This window comes from Typopeltis vanoorti, chromosome 1 (genome assembly GCF_054136105.1).
Source record: "Typopeltis vanoorti isolate ZY-2024b chromosome 1, IOZ_Tvanoo_1.0, whole genome shotgun sequence".
NCBI lineage: Eukaryota > Metazoa > Arthropoda > Arachnida > Uropygi > Thelyphonidae > Typopeltis > Typopeltis vanoorti.
Genome location: NC_143549.1, coordinates 107082636 through 107104211, shown reverse-complemented (window position 1 = coordinate 107104211; position 21576 = coordinate 107082636). Strand labels below are relative to the sequence as shown.

General features: G+C 36.2%; 1 protein-coding gene across 1 annotated transcript in view; it reads left to right on the top strand.

Moving 5' to 3' along the window:
- The window catches only part of LOC150110295 (CKLF-like MARVEL transmembrane domain-containing protein 4), a 52570-nt gene extending 44357 nt beyond the window's left edge, over positions 1-8213 (top strand). The window contains exon 5 of the mRNA XM_090392584.1: positions 7951-8213. Within this exon, the coding sequence (XP_090248710.1) occupies positions 7951-8100 (150 nt within the window). The 3' untranslated portion in view covers positions 8101-8213. The remainder of the gene's footprint in view (positions 1-7950) is intronic.
- Positions 8214-21576: the final 13363 nt, after the last annotated feature.

Genomic DNA, 21576 nt, shown 5'->3' with positions numbered 1-21576 from the left:
AAAAAGAAATAAAGATCAGGATTGCAAAGGGAAGAACAAATCTGAAGGCCATGGATAACATCCGGATGTTATCCATGGCCTTCAGATGATCAGCCTGCAAACAAAACTAAAAGTACTGGAAACATGCATCTTCAGCGGTGCACTGTATGTATCTGAAACTTGGGTGATAAATAAGGAATCAAGAAAAAGAATTTTGGCATTTGTTACAGGAAGATTCTAAGAATAGAATGGGTACAGAAAGTCACAAAAGAAGAGCTCTACTAGAAGATACGACCAAAGGAGAATCTAATGCAGAAGATTATAAAACGGAAGCTGCAATTATTTGGACACATTTGCAGAATGAGTGGGGGACCAGAAGATAAAGACATTCATGTTTGGTATTATGGACGGTGTAAACAGAAGATGTCCGCGCGGTTAGCCGAGTGGCTTTGCGCTTCGCAACCATATGTCTGGGGAAGGAGTATCCTGGGTTTGATTCGTGTCGACGACGTGAGGAGCTTAAGGATCTTCCTCAGCAATAGCCAAGTTAGCCGGTCTTGGGCGTGGACAGCAGGATTTTTTCCGCCAGTTTATCTGAGGTTTTTCATCCCGCAAGCAGACAAACCGTACCCGTGAACACACAGGCTACAGTCATAAAAATATGGCAAAGGAAGGCAACGGGAAACCACCTTGCGTCACTATCTATCTCCCTAGTAATCAGCTGCAACCCTCTCAAAGAGAGGAAGCCACAGGATCATATCAGAAACAGAAGAGGTACACCATACAGAGAATGGATAGACGATATAAAGAACTGGAGTGGAATGGGTGTACAGAAACTGCGACACTGCACTGGACAAAGAAAGGTGGAAGAAGGTAGTGAAGGAGGCATCGGACACCAACGGGTAGTGAGCCCATGGTTTGTGATGATGATTTTGGTATACCGGAGACACTTGTACGTGGTAGTCTACTTAGAATGGCAATTGTTCCTGATACATTTTGATGAGCTGATGTGGCTTCTACAAACCTTTGCTGTTTGTAGTTAACGTGAGTCATTACCTCTCTCTCTCTCTCTCTCACACACACACACACACACACGGGAAGAACACACTTGACGATCACTTCTGAAGCTATGGGCATTATTAATATCAAAAGGTGGAATTTTTCTCCTTTCTATCACTCAAAAATATATATCCCCGTTTTTACACCTAAGTTGGATAACTGATGCATATATTTCAAAATAAGCAGTGATATTTTTGATATTATAACTACAAATTTGCCTTATCGCGCGGTGTTTCTTTCAGTTCTTGTTCAGTATTATTGGATCAACATAACGGGAACAAAGAGATAATTTTAGCTATTTCGTATAGATAATAAAAGAATAAAATAAAATGAAATTAAGAAATAAATTAGCAGTAAAATTAAAACTTAAAAATAACAGAAAAAAATTATGAATAAAATGTTACTTGTAATTTACTTTCGCTGCATATCAGGAGATGACTGATCTTGAATTATTTTAAACAGAATATGTTGAATTTAATTTTAAATAAGCATAAAGACAACATCTGTGATTCATTTACGAATAAGTTACCTGGAAGCTAATGCTGTTGGTTTTTCTGTTTATAGAAAATTAAAAACCTCGAAACAGAGAACGGAAATGCTTGACATGTGATATAATGCATAATTTCGTTTTCAAGCTCTCTTTTCGTTTCAAAATAAACATATTTTCGTTTAAATTATTGCATGTTAATAAAGCAGACGAATCAAGAAAATAAAAATAAATAGACTGAATGAATGAATTAACATTATTTCCATGTTTTGTGCGTGTCATTCAACATGTAATGGAGGTTGGGAGAGGAAGGAATGTCTGTCTATCTCCCAGTTTAAAATGCAAAGGAATGAATGACTCTAAATAAAAATAAAAATGACGACGTGTCTCAATTACGTTACGCCTCAGTTCCCGAAGTGAAATTGGGATTCAGGCCAGTAGGTTGTGTCATAAGGAAGACAACCAGAAATGATGTGGCAAAAAACCTTTCTAATTGCTGATGTAAGTGAACCCAGATATGTGAAAGCTGATTATATGCTTAAAGGTCACGTTTATCAGAACATAACAGCAATTCCAAACTTGATTAAAAACAGATACTGAATACAAAGATATCAGATATAGATACTAGAGATCAGTTGTTTATATTGACTTGAATACAGCTCGAGTCATTGTGTGTGTAGTATAATTATTGATCTATAACATATAATTCTGCTTCTACATCTAATCAAGATTTGAATCGGTATCACTCTCCCCCCCCCCCCCACAAAATAGATTCAATTCAATTCAATTTTTTTTTTTTTTTTTTTATGTTGAGCCCATACACGACAGGTTGGTTGATTAACCTATAGTACATTAGTAACGTGTATGGGTCAAATGAAGATGAGACTCAACAAATTTCAGATATCAGGAATAAAATTTCAGTAAACTCCATCTAACCAAATATACCGACAGACAAAACAGCCAGAAAGCATAAAGATAATTTAATAGGTGCTTATATAGCAAAAAAAAAAAAAAAAACCTACAAACAATGTTTCGTATTGAGAAAATTCTACTGGAATATATGACTGATGAGCAGTAATTGACATTCTACAGATGACTGATGAGCAGTAATTGACTTTACCAGAAAATATTATCTAATTAAATATTAGATTTAGATTTACCACAATGCTTTGTCTTTCTGATCCAATCAACCTAGAAAATAAAAATAATTTTTTCGTGTTTTTTTTTTTTTTTCCATGTTGTAAGTTAGTCTCAAGGGCGATTCATCCCTCTTAGTAGGATGAGCCTCCACAAGAAAATTCATTTTATTATTATTTTTTTTTTTAATTTTACAAGGTAGACAAGTCATTTTTTATTACAGTGTACACAATTGACAGATGTAACAAACGCACCATAACCTTTGTCCTCGGATGCTTGCACCGAATTCCTATTAAAGAATCCTCATCCTCATAATCAAATTATTGAAAGTTTTATCATCAGGAACTGTGTAAATATAGTACTACATGATTAGCTTTACAATAAAATTTACTCCATATCGACAATTGTCCTCCAAATTAATGTGCCATCTCTCAGGACTCCAATATTGCCAGATCAAAAATTTGGAGGCAAACCCAGCTCTCCGACCATAAGTTAAATTTAGTTTGAACACTGTCTTGTATACAGCTAATTTAGTGTTTTGACTAATTTTCCTCTTTTTCCATATAAATTTATTCGGTTGACTTCCTTTTGTTGATTCGGTTGTCTATTTCCATATTTAATTTTCCATCTTTACTAAAAAGTATGTCTAAATAAATTTTTTACTTGTTCAATAGGTTCCCTATTCAGGATACAGTTGACATTTTCAATGCTTCTGCCTGTTTTCACAATTTTTGTCTTTTTATTGCTGATTTTCATACCAATTTATTGCAGCATTATTCAAATTTAGTGAATCCTGCACTGGATCTGTTTACGCATATAACATAACTGCATAAAATAAAGTGCTGAGATAAATATTTTATATTTTAATATCAGGCTTAATGCCACTTTCTTTCATAATGTGATCCATATAAATGATGAATAACCGCGGAGATTGTGAACACCTTTTTCTTACACCTGATTTTCCATCAAACCATCTTCTTGCATTTCCTTAAATTCTAACTGCTGACTTATAACTCAAATATAGACTATATATTTTTCATTTTAATGCCCACTACTCTTATACTATATAATTGTAGCGTTTTGAACAGCTTTTGTCTTGGCACCTTATCATATGCGTTTACCAGAGCTACAAAAACTTAAGTTGTTCAGATCCTTATTCACTAAAGAATGGGATTTTAAATGCAAATAATTTGTACATCAAACAGTTCATAGTTCCTAAACTAAAATAGTTGTTCGCCTAATCAAAGCACTTATTCTTCCCTGCTGTTATTATCATGTGTCATTATTATTAATATGTGTCAAGATGGCGATATTTTCAAAAGTCGTCCATTGTTCGTTCATAGTACTTAAAATTTAAGTTAGTAATTTACAACGGCAATTTAGGAGAGTTTGGCAGACTGTTCCAAGTGATGGTGAGCGTATCATGCGGTGATATAATTAATTAAAGAAAAAACTCTGAATGCTGAGTTTTTCCTCGATAGAAAAGTACTTTTAGAGAAAGCAACCTTCCGCATTTCAGGAAATTAACTCACAGACAGACACGATTATCAATTCAAGAGTTTACCACTGAATCTAGATCCTGAAGAAATTTCGGCGCTTACCTCACCGACATCATAATGTGCTAGGCCTGGACTTTCACAAATGAGAAAGTTTCTCAACATCATATCACAGCTGGAATGGAACACTCCCTTCACTTTGGAAATATTTCGTAATAAGTTTGGCTGCCATTTTCCGAATGGATGATTGAACACAAAGGAGCTAGCTCGTTTCCTGGCTATGTGCTGGTTCCGATGCTATATTATTCAAAATTAATACTTCAAGAGTTAAAGGATAAAATTAGACATGCTCAGTTACACAGAAAATGTCGTCATATGGCAATAGCCAAATTATGGGTTGGTGATGTATGTCCAGCAGTGTCAGTTGTAGCAAATGCAGGGTCCAGTTAGGATCACTTTGGTGGATTTCTTAAATGCAGATAATTAGGTATTGGGAGAATATTATGCTATTAAACATTATTAGAAATAACATACTGATTAGAAATATATATACACAGAGGTTTAAAATTCCACGTACAAACTTTGAGGGGAGTTAGAGAACATCAAAATCAACCATATTCACATAGGAAAGCATGACCGGAAACGCTACCGGAAAGTACTAACAGGGACACAAAAGATACAGAAATAACACATGGCAGTAAGTAGTGCAAAAAACTTTATTAGGCGTAACTGAACAGTTCAATAGTAGTTGGATACATAATATAGTAAACGAGGTACATGTCTGCCATCTCAGCGTTCGTAAAACGACGCATGTTCTTCGTACGACGTCGAAAGCTTGAATGAGGAATCCCCCCCCCCCCCAATTGCTCACCTGGAGCGCTGGCGAACAGCGTCACCTATCACTTTCGGATGGCGTTTCCGGTCATGCTTTCCTATGTGAATATGGTTGATTTTGATTTTGATGTTGTCTACCTCCCCTCAAAGTGTGTACGTGGAATTTTGAACCACCCTGTGTGTGTGTGTGTGTGTGTGTGTGTGTGTGTGTGTGTGTGTGTGTGTGTGTGTGTGTGTGTGTGTGTGTGTGTGTGTGTGTGTGTGTGTGTGTGTGTGTGTGTGTGTGTCTACTCTCTATATATAAATAGATAAGCCGAAATTTTGATACGTTTTTTGTTTCTTCATTGTTTTGAAACGTCCACAGTGTGTTTGCCTTCATGAGACAACAATTTGTTAGACGTTTCAAAACAATGGAGAACCTGCTTACCAGCCCGGAACTCGGGGGGGGTTGGGTGCCAAGAGGGAAGATCCCCCCCCCTAGTGTATGTATGTATATATATATATATAAAGAGAATTTAATGACTGAAAGCGAGAATAATTGTAAGGTTTTAATGGTATAACACACAACTATCAAACTTAAATGTAACTACAACGTTTTTTCATGTTAATTATGTACTGCAATATTTTCCTGTGTTTCTCAGTTTTTTTAAACTTCAGTGTTTTTATTGCTGTTTCCTATTTTTAAAAGACACCTGAAGAAGGCTGTCAAAAGCCGAAACTAGTTGTGTGTTATACCATTAAAACCTTACAATTATTCTCGGTTTCAGTCATTAAATTCTCTTTATACAAATGTATCAAAACAACCAAGTCAATGTTCCTCAACACACACCCACACCCACCCACACCCACCCACCCACCCACACACACACACACACACACAAACATCAGTGGCTGCCCGTACATAAGCACTGCGACACTGCAGCACCCCAAGGAAAAAATTAAATTTTGTTTGTGTTTATAAATAATAACAATGCTTACAACATTATATAAATGCAGTACAACATGTTAAAGGTTACAGCTTATGTTTTGACAGTGGCTGAATAGTTAATAATTGGAATTGTTCGATTAACGCTTTAGATTACGAAAGCTTACGCGCCTTATTTCTGTGAGATATGAAACGTTTATTATTGGTGCGTGTGCCTGGTGAACTACTTTTTGTAAATCTTATTTTATTTTGTTAAAATAACATATAATTATCTATTTATTATAGATACAAGGCTGAATTATGACGAGTGTCGCTGTTGAAAATATAAAAAGAATAATATTTCTTCAATTATCGTTACACGAAACAAATGCACTGCGATCTAACGCCGATATTCGTTTGCGCTTGTCATTGCTATTGATACGAAACTTTTATTTTTGGTGTTTGTTCGTGGTGAGGATGAAATATTTTTAATAAAGCAATTTTTAATATGTAAATTTATTTATTAATAAATTCGCTACTGATTAGGGAAAAAAAAGGTTTTTTTTTTTTTTTTTTTTTTTTTTTTGTATATGCAGCATTCCCACTTAAAATTTTCACCGGCCGCCACTGATATATATATATATATATATATATATATATATATATATATATATCATTCTTGCTTCATTACATAGAGCGGATTCCCGATCGACCTCATTTCACATGAAGCTGATATTGCAGTTATTCTTCTAAAATAATAATAATGAAAATAATAATAATGTTTACGTTCCATTTTTTCTGCGTCTTAATTGCATTCAATAAATACTTCCATTTGAAATAATAATAAATTATGGAAAACCTTAAGCAATATTAAAAAACAGGAGTATTTTCTGAAAATATGACACAGGCTATATTTTACGGTGTAAAGGAACAGATGGGTACAAGAATCGAGGAAACCTCATTAATAAATCTTCCATTCTGTGCGATACTCCCTTGAGGAAAATAAAGGAATTAGTAATCATTATATTAAAATTATTTGAATCATTAATTTTAATGAAAGCCTTCGTGGCTCAGTCCGTTTCGATGAAACCCCTTTGGGTTGAAAAACCTTGGTTTGAATCCCGTCAGGAATCTGGGACGTGAACTTTTATCAGGATTTTACATTTGAAGGTGAGCTAGTCAGTCTTACACGCAAGTGGCAGTTTTTTTTTTTTTTTCGTCCACAACAAGCAGGCAAACAGGCCAGGAGATTATAAGCAGATACAAATTTACACATACACAAATGTATATTTAGGCGTAAGACATTATTCTAAACTTATGGTTACGAAAGCCAATTTGAGTAGGTCGTGGGCCTTAAAGACTTGTAAAAACCTTCAAATAACTTTTTATGACTGGCACAACATCAGTAGTTGTGCCAGTCATAAAAACCAGTGAAAGTAAACTAACAGTAGTTAGTTTACTAACTACTGTTAGTTTACTTTTTATTAGTTTACTAATAAAAAGTAAACTTTTTGTTAGTTTACTACTGTTAAAAACTAACTACTGAAAGTAAACTAACAGTAGTTAGTTTACTTTCTATTTTTTTTTTTTTTATTAATGATATCATATTTGTAAATGACACGTTCCACATCTATAAGTATCAGCTTACTAAAAGTTGCTTCATACAAATGTAAACAAAATTCCTTTAGCATTCTAACCAAAGACTTAAATAACTTTGTTTATAGGAAACAGATCAGATAAAACAGAAAGAAGCGATAGTTTACAGTGGAAAAGAAATAACATAAAACATTACATTTTCATTTTCAGCAACATTTCCTAATAAACTACGTTTATTATGGTTTCTTTTATTTCACTTTTGTCTTTTTTTTTTTTTTTTTTTTGTTAACTAGTTAAAATAATTGCTTCTGCTATGGTGGAACTATAGAATATAAAATAATATAAATATAATAAATATATGAATAATATGAAATATCTGTCATGTACGCATGCTCACTAATGATGTTTTTTTTTTTTTTTTTTTTTTTTTTTTTTTTTTTTTTTTTTTCCCCTCCTAGGTGTTTGGACTTCTGGCCATGGTTTGTTTCGGTATCCATGTCATTCTGGATATCCTGGACTTCAGGCAAAGCAGGATAACCACCGTGACTACAACTTCCGTGGAAGGAGGACAGACGACTACAACTGTTACCGTCACTGCCAGCAACTGAATTTCTTTTACCGATCTTTTACAAATTCGTTGTGCGTCCCTTGTTCTATAAAAAAACATTCCTAGAAATCTAAGAAAGAAAATAAATAAATGTCTGTGGAACGTTTGCGTCAACCACATTTGTAGTGAAGGCTCAATTACATCGCACAAAGATCTCATGCTTGCCAAAAAAAAAAAAAAAATAGTCCAAACAGATGGACATCATAAGAGCATATATAGTTTCGCATGCTTGAATTTAAGGCGCTACAATAAAATGTTTTGAAAGAAAGTAAAACACCACTGAAAAAGTTTATTTATGAAAGTAAGTGTTGATCAAACTCAGCACATATATTAAATCATCTGTTCGGTGAGTAACTTGTTGTCAAGGGTCAAATAATAGATGGCTAGTCTGACATTAGGCTACCAAACAATTAGTTTGGTAGCCTAATGTCAGACTTCATCATTACATCATCGTGTAATACCTGAATTTATCAGAGAAGTCTGATAGGGTTACTGATGCGTTCACTGAAAAATAAATAAAAAATACAAAAGCAGAAAGTCGGAATACATGATGATCGTTGTTGCTCGTTTTCAAGAGCAGAATTAAGATATCGCTATGGAAATATTGCACAAAAAGAAAATCAACATGTAATTTTAAAAATTAAAATATATACTTCATAAAGAATACAAAATAAAGTTTTATATAAAATAAAGTCCAATTAAAATAATTTAATAATTTTTAAAATATAACAGACGTAAAAAGTTTCTTTGTCACACCTTTTTATTTTATTAATACGATTTATAATTAGATTTATGAGTTTTCTTTGGGATTAACATACCGTGTGCTTCATATTCTTAAGCTGCGATCTCGAAGTGATTAAACTATTAAGCCATCTTATGTGGCATAAGATAATAGGGCGGAATATTTTAAAAGTTAAATTGGTTATTTTGAGGTTTCCCTCAGCATAACTTTAAATCATGAAAGGCGAATGTTCAACCCTATTTAAAAATCGAGAATGTTATACATTTTGGGAGTTAGTCATGCAAAATATATCTATTTATACAAGGTAAGTAACAGCACACAGAGAGTTGTTCCCTCTTCTCATATCACATGTTAATGTTCTGTTTGATATCCGGTATTGATTCATATGAAGAAACATCAGTATTTTGTGCAAATAAATCTGTGTCGAAGAGTTTTCAGCATTGAATGTTAACTCTTGATTTTTCTTGTGGACAACGACTGGGTTGTGTTGTTATTTTATGGTCAAATATCTACCCAGTACATATTGTTACTGACCAAAAAAAATATATATATATATATATATATAATTACCTCTCTCTCTCTCTCTCTCAGTTAATTATTTAATATCAATTAGAGTTGTCTGTTTTGGAGATGTCAGAATATATAATTTCTGTTTTTCCTGAGTAGAGTATAATTTATTTCTCGCGAACTGCGACCTAATTATCAGTAAGTCTTCAGTTACATTATGTAACTGATCCTTTGTATCAGCATTGTATCCTGATGCTACGCCATCTGTAAAACAATTCAGAGAAAACCGTGCAACATCAACTATAAAAAGCTGTTTATAAAATACCAAAAATAAGACTAGTCCTAGCACTGATTCTGACGAATTCCGTTTTTCCCTGCTAAATAGTTCGAAGTATTTCGCATAGTCTTTATTACTTGTTTTCAACTTGTGAAACTGTTGAACTATTCATTACAAGTTACTTTTAAACCACTTGCGTGTAATTTTGTATAAAAATGAATGGTTTTCAGAGTTAAATGCTTTCCTGATATAGTGTAATCTTTCTATCGTTTCTTATTCATATGTAGCGTTTTGTTGTCATAAGAATTTCGTTAGGATTTTCCTTAAACCGAAAGTTTAAAACAGTTGTGAAAAAAAAATGCTTTATTACAAGTTTATTATCATGTTTTTCAATTATATTTGAAATCGCTTTTGTAAATATACTTGTAAAATCAATATGGAGGTTACACTTACCAACTGAGTTCTGGTCTCCTCCTTAAATAATAATAATAATAATTAGTTATTTTAGTTATGTCCCAAAAATTAGAAGGATCGAGTACAGGTGAAAGGAATTATTATCAGCCTCATGAAGAGTATAAGGCACAGACCAAGAAGATGATGACAAATGTAGTGAAAGAAAGAGATTAATATAAATTATGAAATCTAATTGACTGAGATAGCAACACAATTCTACAGCTTATGTCGTTATTGGAAGGAAGCGTAAATATATTGACTTTAGTTGTTGAAGCTCACATAAGGGTCACATCAACTGAAGATGTAGTAGAAATGTTGAATAAGTCATGTAATTTTTCATTTCATGTTGAGGGAAATAGAGATAGGGTTGAAGAGAAATGGGGATGAATCCAAGATGAGTCAAACAGAAATAAAATGGCCCTCATTCCCCGGAGGTCAAATTGTTACCACCTACGGCAGCAGGCAGTTAAACGTGAAGGCAGAGGGTGCTAAAAATCTCCGGGAAGTGCCGCACCTCTGGGGGCCAAGGGGCTCTGGCTCCCAAAAATCTTTTTCAAATTAAAATTATTTTTTTTTTATTTATGTTGTGTCGTGTCTTCTATTTCTATACTACTTATGAATTAGCGCTCACATAAGGTGGGAATATCCCATAGCTCTCGGGAATCACGTCCTCTGTGAACGTAAGGCGAACAAAGTAGTGCTCGGGCGGACCGAGGACTACTTCGTTTGCCCGAGCCGGGCCAGAGGAGATCACGGGTTTCATGAATTGGCGATCACTGCAGATGCTCAGTCGTAGGCAATGTGTAGTGTGCATTCTCCAATCGTCTACTTAACTCGGCATACCCCTTCAAGATTAAATCTTGAGTTCTCGCCTCCCCCCCCCCCAAGATTAAATCCTGAGTGCGCCACTGTCCCCGAGTAACCAGATCATGCTGCCATTGGACACTAGACCGTGAAACTTTAAACTGTAGGACGCTAAGCAGTGAAGTGCGGTAAACTGAACTAACGGAAGAGCTAAAGCGACTAAAATGGGACATCCTCGGACTGTGAGATTAGACGCAAGGGTGAAGAAATACTTCAATTAAAAAACGGAGACATACTGTATTATAGAGGCTAAGATAAGGAAAGAATTATTGGAGTTGGATTCATGATACTGATGAAGAAATGGATGATGTATCCCAACTCTGCAATAAAGGAAAACATCATTTCAGAATTGTAATGGGAGACTTTAATGCTAGAATTGATATACAACAATCAGGTGAAATCTCAATGGGGAAATTTTGGATATGGCATGAGAGATGGTAGAGGAGCAAGGCTAATACAATTTGCAGAAAAAGGAAACCTGTATATCATGAATCCCTTTTTCAAGAAAAAATAAATAAAACACATAGTAAGTGGACATGGAAATTTCAAATAGAAAAACTAGTGAAATTGACTTTATCATCAGCAATAAAAAAAACATCTTTCAAGACTACTCTGTTATGAACACCTTCAACTTTGGAAGTGACCATCGTATGGTGCACAGTAAAATCCAAATAAACTGCCAAACAGAAAGAAGCAAAATGTTTCGAAGATCAAAACAAAACATGGATATACACAAACTCAACATAATGATATATTCCAACATGGAGTAAACAATAGATTTAAACATTTTATTATAGATGACAATGCTGATCGATCAGAAAGTAATGACATCATTACCCAAAACCTTTTACAATGCTCACTTGAAATAGCTGGAACCTATCCTACCCTAATTTACGCACACGCGTAGATCTGCACATTTTACCGTGTAGGTATAGTTCGCCCATCATTTCTAGATCCCTTCTTGGCTTGGTGCCAAGAATAGTCGATTCATGCTGAAGGGGAGAAAGAAATGAAGGTTGTACGAATTGGTCGCCAACATGCGAAATCACGTGCTTTCTTGTCTGTAGCTGTCTAGTACTAGCTTGATTTTTGTTGTTCTCTTTTTTGCATTATTTTTTTATTATTAATTTGTATGATGGATCCAGTACAGTCAACAAGTTCTATTGTTACACGTTTCAGTAGCTCTTGCAAAAGAATATTGAATAATGTGCTGACATTCTGCGAAAAAGAATCGTCAGAAGGCCGTCTTCTTGTTCTCCTTTCTCAAGTCATAAAACGTGCAAGTGCAATTGTGGGCGTATCGGGATCGACTGTTAAAAGAATTCGTAGGGAATTAAAAGGTGAAGGTAAGCCAAAATTTAAATCTCCTAAAAAAAGCGTCAGAGAAAGAAAACTATCGAAACCGTAGAATGATTTCGATGTAGACGCTATGAGAAGAGCTGTTCACGAATTTTACGTGGTCGAGAAAAGAGTGCCAAATGTTCCGAAATTGATTCCTGTGCTTAAAGAAAAAATTAATTTTCCTTGGAAAAGAGAAACTTTAAGGAAAATACTTCATGAAATCGGATTTTGTTTTAAAAAGTCCCAGAATAAAAGGAAACTCATGGAGCAAAGTGACATTTTTTATGTAGAACGCAGTATTTGCACGTATTAACACTCTACGTACATTTTTCCAATTGTTATACAAGCAAAATAGTTACACTTTAAAAGCAGCAATGTTCGTAAAAGAAAAGCTAAATTTTCCGACCTGTAATAATAAACAAACTGAGTTTGTTTATTATTACATTCCAGAAGACAGACTGATTACCCTATTATCGGAATGGATTCTCCTTTTTCTGACATGCGCAGAAGTGTCGAGGGACCTCTAATCGGTGGGCGAACTATATTCGGAACCGAAATCCTACGGAATAGGTTGGTTACTCCTCATTCCTGGAGGTATCCTATGTCTGTAGTTTGCCTGTTCTGTGGGACGAAAAACCTGAGTTTCGGAAGAAAAAAAAAACCTTAGCTCCGTATGAGACCGGCTAACTCACATTTATTCGAAAGAGACCAGATAAAGGTTTTTCCCATAAGTGATGGGAATCGAACTCAGGTCTTTCAGACTGAGTCTCTCTGTCTGAAAGACAGAGAGACTCGTCTATATTGACTGAGCTACAGAGGCTCTCAGCTGAAAACAGAAACAAGACAAAATTTCTGAAGAAACAAAACAACTTATGAAGAAACGAAGAGAAATGAAACAATCAAATAACCCACAGAATAAAATTGAATACGCTGAATTGTGCAAAACGATCAGAAAACGTATCACAGAAAAAATAAGTAAAGTTAATTGTAAATGCATACAACAAACAATGGAAAACAACTGTAGTCTCAAAAAAGCCAAACAGCGATTGATGAACAGCAATAACAGACGGTTGCAGTCAAACTACAAGATGGGATCATAAACAGAGATGGATATGCTATAGCAAAAAAAGAAGTGAAGAATTTTACTAAGTATTATATCAGGTGGTGAACTAAATGAAGAGCTGAAGTATTACAGATTCTACCAGAAAAGCTATATGGAGCATCCAAAGCTTGCAAAATGGAAAAGCTGCAGGTGAGGATGGAGTTATAGCTGAACTTCTAAAAGCAGGTGGAGAAATGATCAACAAACTCTTAGCAAAACTATTTACTTTATGCGTGAAGAAAAATGATGTACCAAGAAAATGGAAGAAGGCTACCCTAATTCTGATACATAAAAAAGGTGAGGTAAAAGACTTAACGAACTAACAACCATCGGTCTACTATCAGTGGTTTACAAAGTCTTTAGAAAAGTCTTAGCTCATAAGCTTTGTACAACTCTAGACCTAGCACAACGAAAAGAACAGGCCGGCTTTCGAAGTGGCTTTAGTACAATGGATCATATTCAAGTTGTACAGCGGATTATTGAACGGTGTAATGAATATCGTTTACCATTATGTCTTGGTTTTATTGATTATGAAAAAGCCTTTGATTCAGTAAAAACGTGTGCAATACTTAATGCATTACGAAACCAACAAGTGGAGGAGCCATACATCAGGACCATCAAATCAGCATACACCAATGCCACAGCAGCAATTGATTTCAATGGAAACATCTCTACTGTGGAAATACAGACAGGTATAAGACAGGGCGAGAAATATCTTCAAAATTATTTACAGCTTGCCTAGAAAAAATATTCAAACTTCTTGATTGGGAAGGGAAACGTCTGAAGATAAATGGAAGATGTTTAAGCCATTTATGCTTTGCAGATGACATAGTTATCTTTACTTCCACTGCGCATGAATTACAGACTCGTATCCATGAACTCCAAATTGTTAACAAAACTGCTGGCCTAAAGATAAGCCTAAAGCAGACCCAAGTTATGTTCAATAGCTATGTCCAACCACAAATAATAAAAATCAAGAATGAGGAAATTAAACAAGTAGATCCCTACATATACTTAGGACAACAGATATCAATGGAACAAAATATCATGGAAGGAATTAAAAGTCGCACGATGCTTGGGTGGAAAATTAAGTTCAATATTCCAAAGCCAACTATCATTATGCTTGAAAATAAAAGTTTGAAACAAATGTATTCTTCCTCTACTGACATATGACTGTGAAACATGGACACTGAATGCAAAGGAATTCAAAAATTAAGAACAACACAATTTAGAGTGAAAAGAAGTGTGCTTGGTCACAAGACTGGATCACAAAAGATAACTGGATCACATGGATAAGAAACCAAACCAAAATCTCTGACAACATAGGAAGAGTGAAACATCTGAAGTGACAATGGGCGGGGCATATTGCTCGAAGACAAGATCAACGATGGACAAAGAAAGTACTGGATTGGATTCCATGAGAGGAAAATCCCTATTATAAGCAGAAAAAAGAATATCTGTGAAGAGCGAGTGATTGGAATGAGTGTGTGTGTGTGTGTGTGTGTGTGTGTGTGTGTGTGTGTGTGTGTGTGTGTGTGTGTGTGTGTGTGTGTGTGTGTGTGTGTGTGTGTGCGTGCGTGAGAGAGAGAGAGAGAGGATTAAGTGAATCTGAAAAAGAGGGATCATCTGTGAGCCTAATTGCTCGCCTCTGAATAGTGTCAAGGAAAATAGAGATAGGGAATTGTGAGCAGTATTCTAAGCATGGATAGATTTGGGATTTGAATATAGTTAAGAGTTGGTTGAGTGTGAAATAGCCTCTTGAACGACTGTCTAGTTTTTTGGATGCTGAGGAGGTTATTGATGTGGCCATTGTGTTTATGCTAGAAGAGACTGGAGATAAACGTTAGCCCATGTGATGTGGTGATTTGTGAATTAATGAGGGTAAGGGTAGATGAGCTGAAATCTCTTTTGCGATAGAAAAGGCGAGACTGTGTTTTGGCGGCATTGAACATGACCAAGTTGTCCTCGCTTTACTGAAGGATAGGATTACATCCTCTGTCCAAAAAGAAACCGAACTTTTCGAAAATAGAAGAAACTAGTGGCATCTGTTGTATCTTTTTGTTGTCGAAAGCGGCAACCTTCATTAGTATGTATCAACTGTTTATGACATTTGTTTCATTAGAAGCCGAGTTATAGCGTTAAGAGTGACATTGTGTTTTGACGAACGGTCGGAAAATGAGTTTCAAACAGAGAGCTGCGATTGACTTTTGTGTTAAACTTGGTAAAAGTTTTACCGAAACCTATCAAATGCTTCAAAATGCATATGGTGGTGAATGCTTATACAGTACTTAAGTTTACTAGTGGTTTAAGTGATTTCAAAGTGGTCGTGAGACGCTTGAGGACGACGAAAAGCCAGGCTGTCCAAAACTGGACGGACTGAGCGAAGTTAGCATCCAAAAAGTGCGTGATTTCATCAAAGAAAACCCGAAATCGTCCGTGAGATTGATTGAAGATGAATTGGGGGATTCCAAAATCAACTGTGCACAACATTTTGACCGAGAGTTTGAGCCTTCGTAAATTGAATTCGCGATTTGTTCCCCACAAGTTGACCGACGACCAAAAAATGTATCGAATTGAATACTGCAAGGACCTCATTAAAACCGCTCGTAAGGACTCAGACTTCCTTGAAACGATCGTTACTGATGACGAAAAGTGGTGTTTTGAGTATGAGCCCGAAACAAAGCGCCAGAGTGCTGAGTGGAGACCACCAGAAGAGGGGAATCCCCCAAACAAAGTCGCTTGGAGAGGTCAAAAGTAAAGACAATGCTAATTTGTTTCTACGATTCCAAGGGGATTATTCACAAAGAATTCGTTCCGTCTGGCGAAAGAAACGGTCAATGGTAAGTTTTATCTCGAAGTTGCGATTGATAGCGAGAATTCGTCGCGTACGGCATGAATATCGTGACGACCGACCGTTCGTCAAAACACACTGTCACTCTTGGCACTATAACTCGGCTTCTAATGAAACAAATGTCATAAATAAACAGTTGACACAACACTAATGAAGGTTGCCGCTTTCGACAACGAAAAGATACAACAGGTGGCGCCACTAGTTTCTTCTCTTTTCGAAAAGTTCGGTTTCTTTTTGGACAGAGGGAATAGATCAAAGTCTAAATTACTGGTTGTAGATGATGTTGTTATAGGCTGGGACATCAGAGTACTGAATGATTTGTCAAATGAGTGGGATGAATGGAGAGTACTATCGTCTGCAAAAGCTGTGGACAGGATTAGTGGTGATTGTGAGTACACCGCTTGGAAATAAGTCAACGAAGACATAGTGTGAGGAACAAACAGCCATGGTACCCACCATAAGATGTTGGACCTTCATTCGCTGCAATGAGTACAGCAATCCTACACGCATATTTTCCACAAGCGTACGATAGCGATCAATTAGAATTTTGGAACCTTCTTTCTGTAGATACGTAATGAGGTCCTGGACTGTTTTGTGGGACGGACGACCCTTGACCATACCAGATGCTCGAATTCATTCCATAGATGTTCAATAGAGTTGAAATCAGGATTCTGTGGAGGCCTTTCAAGTGTGGTGACGTTCATGTCCACAAACCATGCAGTTACAGTATCAGCTTTATGACATGGTGCATTGTCTTGCTGAAAGAGACAATGGTCATTTCCATAGAAACACCACAATGTAAGAAGCATTACATTATCCAGAATGTTCACATTCCTCTCGAAGTTCAATATTCGTGGTGCAACAAAAAGAGGGGGCCAAACCAAGAAAAACAGGACCATACCATCATACCACCACCACCTCCGAATTTCATAGTTGGGGTTATGCACGCTGGTAAGAGATATCCGCCACACCCATCCACTTACTCGATATAGGATATAGGTGATTCGTCAAACTTAACGCCCTCTTGTCCTCTCTTCACTATTTCATATAACAAAATATTCATCATTTGATAATCTATAACACCCCTTTCAGAAATTTATAGATTTCTATCGTATCACCCCTTTTCTCCTCTCTATAAAAGTGTTTGTCGTCCACATACTCTCAATCTCTCTCTCTCTCTCTCTCTCTCTCTCTCTCTCTCTCCTTGTAATCTAATACAATTATCTTGATATTATCTTTGTAGCTATTCTTTGCATCCCTTCCACAGCTTCTTTATTCCTTCTGAACCCGGGAGACCAAATCGCGTACAGCAGTCCAGGTGAGGTCGTATCAAGGCCTTGTAAAGAGGCAAAATGACTACCTTATCCTTATATGTCAATGTTCGTTTCTGCATTGCAACTGAGTTGTATTGGCAGTTTTTGCAATGTGACTTTTGAATTCACTTTCTTGTAACAGAGTTCTACCAATATAATATACTGTCAGAAATCACATCGTGAAATGCATGATTTACAGTTATCAACATTGAATTGATAGCCATTTTCATTTGCTCACTGTTCCAGCTTATTCAGTTCATTCTGTAAGCACTGCATATCAGTTAGCAACGCTGATTGCTCAGCCTACCTTTGCATCATCATCATCATCGTCACCAAACAATTGAACATCTCCTGTCAAATCCTTTCCATTATCATTAATGTAGAGGAATCAAACATCAATGATCCAAGAACTGATCTCTGGGGGTCAATGTTCCATTAATTTTTGTCGGGCCATGTGTGCATGAAAACATTTTGTGCGTAATTCTCCGACTCAGAATGTGTGTGTCAATGTAATATTTCTCATATTAATTTTGCCTCCCACTTTTATTTTCCGTCTAGCTATAACCTGTAAAACTGCGTGCATTAAACGAATTTGCTTAAATCAGCTTAGCTACAAAACACTATCAACGTTTGCACGAGTTCAACTGACTGTACTATCTGGACAGGAGACATTCTAAACAAATATGCCTTTGGCAAGTTGCCGATGTCAGCCTAAATTCGCCCACACAGCATAGGCTAAAAGTAACCAATTAGAGTATATTAAATTGGAATGGATTACAGTAATATTGGAATGGAAACATTCGAGAAATTACTAAGTTACAAGATTTTTCATATAATTCATTTATATGGTAAGTTCAAAAATTGACTGCAAATTAAAAACTGTGAAGGGAAAAATTTTGTGCGCGCTGTTACTAGGCATGCGTATTCCTTTTCTGACTGATGTCGCGTGCATAGCTAAGAGTGAACATTGCCTGGGGTACGCCACTGGTCACATTAAACCTGGTAGATTCGCACCCACTATATACTGCTTTCTGATACCTATTTATCAGCCATCCGCTTATACAAGTGAGCACTTTATATTCTAATCCCATATTCTTAAAACTTTCAACATTAACAAATCTGTTGTTTTTTCTATTAATATGGTGGTGGCCAGTAGATGGAATTGGTGTAGATGATGATGATTTCGCAGGTAGTTCTTTATTAATTGTAATTTAGAAAATGTTCTCTCTCCCTTAGCAACTGAAACGGGCAAAGTCGATAGTATTCTCAATGCAATCAGTGAATTTGCAAAGAGTTCTTCAAGATTGCCGATTATTTTGTGTCGCTGACGTCGCCCCTACAGCCCGCTAATATAACAGACTCGAATGTCGAGAAGAACGAGTTATCAGTAGTAAGCCGACTTTTAGGGCCGGACCACATGCATCCGATCCGATTAAAATTAAGATACGGCCCTTACACGGAACTCAACAATTAATCATAAGTCGATTTATGATACATCAAAAAATAAAGAAGAACTATTTTAGGTATAAATTTTAATAAAAAATTACAGTGATATAATCGGGTCCAGGATACAATTTCAGAATTTATTTGTTCGTTTCCGGGAAGATCTGAAGGGGCCCGAACGGGAGGCGACGTACATTCATAATTATATGTACCATTTTCTGTACCACTCATTCTTCGTTTAAACTTCTTATCTCATATTTTTATTTTTTGACATCTTTTAGGCGCCTTTTCTTCTACGGCGCCTGTGTATATTGCACACTTCGCATACGCCACCAGCCGGGCCTGACTATACTTACAACTAAAATAAACATAAACATAGTGATTTTTCCCTATGCGTCGTTTAGAGTTTTTGTAGTATTTTGGTGTGTATTTAGTGGGGAGACAAACTCAGGAACCGGCCCGGGCGACAAAATCTCTAGCTACGCCACTGAAGAAAATAAAACAGAATCTAAAATCCACTGAAGTTATTCTCGAAATAACTTGCAAAAATCCTTTTCGTCAGTTTATGTATTTATTGGGGTAGCTTGAAATAAATCAAAAATGGAATTTCTAATTCCTCAGACTTACTATAAATTAGGTATACCAAAAAAAAAAAAAAAAGAAAAGAAAAAGAAACAAAAAACAGCAATGGCATGGAAAAGTCAAAAGATACTAGTTAACACAAGTAAAACGTCCACCATGAAAAACGAGACTGATCTTCCAAGTGTTGCAGAAGACTTCGACGTCAAATGGGAGTCTTCTGAATGTCAACTACAAGCAATATCCTCATTCGATAAGCTACAAGAAAAAAGGGCATCTTCCGGGCACACAATAAGAACGATAAGCAAGTTCATAGGTTAGGCAACATTTGATTGCAAGGTATTACAAGATAATACAAAACGAATGATAATAAAATAATAATTAAGATAAATTAATTTATCGATGTTCAATGATAACGTGTTCGTTCAGAATAGATACTCATGACTCAAATCATCATGATTGCCCTGCTTGTCTCATCATTCTTGTATTTGCACTATGCAGGCAAAGTTATTATGTCACTGAACACATAATTGCGATAGTAATTTGTATCTTATTGTGTTCGTTTCAGCAGCCATGTGTCATCCTGGTTGGCTGAGTGGATAGCATACCCGTTCTCCAACCAACAGGCTGTGGTTTCGAATCTTACCACGGGCAGGGATGTCTGAAATTGTCTAATTCTGTGTGGAAAGGACGGCTGAGATTCTGCCACTTCTTCTTATAGCAGAAACTTCACTCCCCAAACCTATGGAATATGGAAGAGAGACTATGAAGTCCAATAGGAGATATCAAATGTGAAAAATTTGCGTAGCAACGAGTCATATATGAGTATAATTAAATATTCTTCAGGATCTAACTAAAGTTGAAATGACATGAGATGGAATTCCATTTCTCATGTGAGAAAGGTCTTTTCAATTTAAGCTGAGTTAACAGTTCTCATACCGACATGGCAGCTCTCGGACGCTCCGATTTTTCATCCTACGAAAAAGGAAAATCGCCACAAGAGTACACATCACAAACAGGTATAACACCTAAGGCTGGGGATTCGAATTACACCATGGGTATATACGTTTGTGATTGTTCTAATACCACTCCTTTTGGCAGAAGGCTTCACTCCCAAAACGCAATGAGGTACGGAATGACCATACGTCGTCAAGATGACGTCGTATGGTCACTCCCGGTTTAAGATTACTTGAAGTAATCTTAAACCGGGAGTTTAAGATTACGGCTGACGGCTGGATTAGTTTTTGAGAGCCGAAACCCAGTGTATACCATCTCTAACTATATAACACATGAATAACTAACTAACTAACTAACTTACAGTGGCATAGCTAGGGTGGGCGGATGGGGAGGTCCGCCCCTGGCGGCACTTTGCGTTTAAGAAATCTTGTTATAAAACAATAAATGTCAGATTACGTTACCCTTTATGGTATGTTAATTCGTGGTGATCAAATAGTGCATTCAATCTTAACTATTGTCGGACCACACATGCGTGAACCTTGACTGGCACAGTGCCAAGCAGAGTCAATTCATGTTAAAGGGAAGAAAGGAATAAGGTAATGTACGAATTCGTTACAAACACGCAAAATCACGTGTTTTATACGTAAAATTTGCCAACTGTTGTACAAGCAAAATAGTTACCACTTTAGCACAATGGCTAATATTGTTAGCTGCTGTTGCCTATCAACTAATGTAATTGGTTAGGCATCGCCTCTGTACCAAGAAACACGTGTTCAAAGATTCGAGGAATCTCTATTGAGTTTGTCTGGTGAACGTATCTGAATTCATGGGACATTCACTGCTAACAACAACAAAAAATTCACTTTTTTTGTTGTTGTTCTCAGAAAACTAATTAACTGGCCTGAGAACACACATAATGGCAAACATAAGAAGTGCGTCCCATAACCTTTAGTCGCCTTTGTTACGTCGTCGTTTTCGCCTATAATTCACCTCTATTGTTCTCCATTGTGCCTACTGAGATATAACGTCTAAACTGACCTTTTGGGGG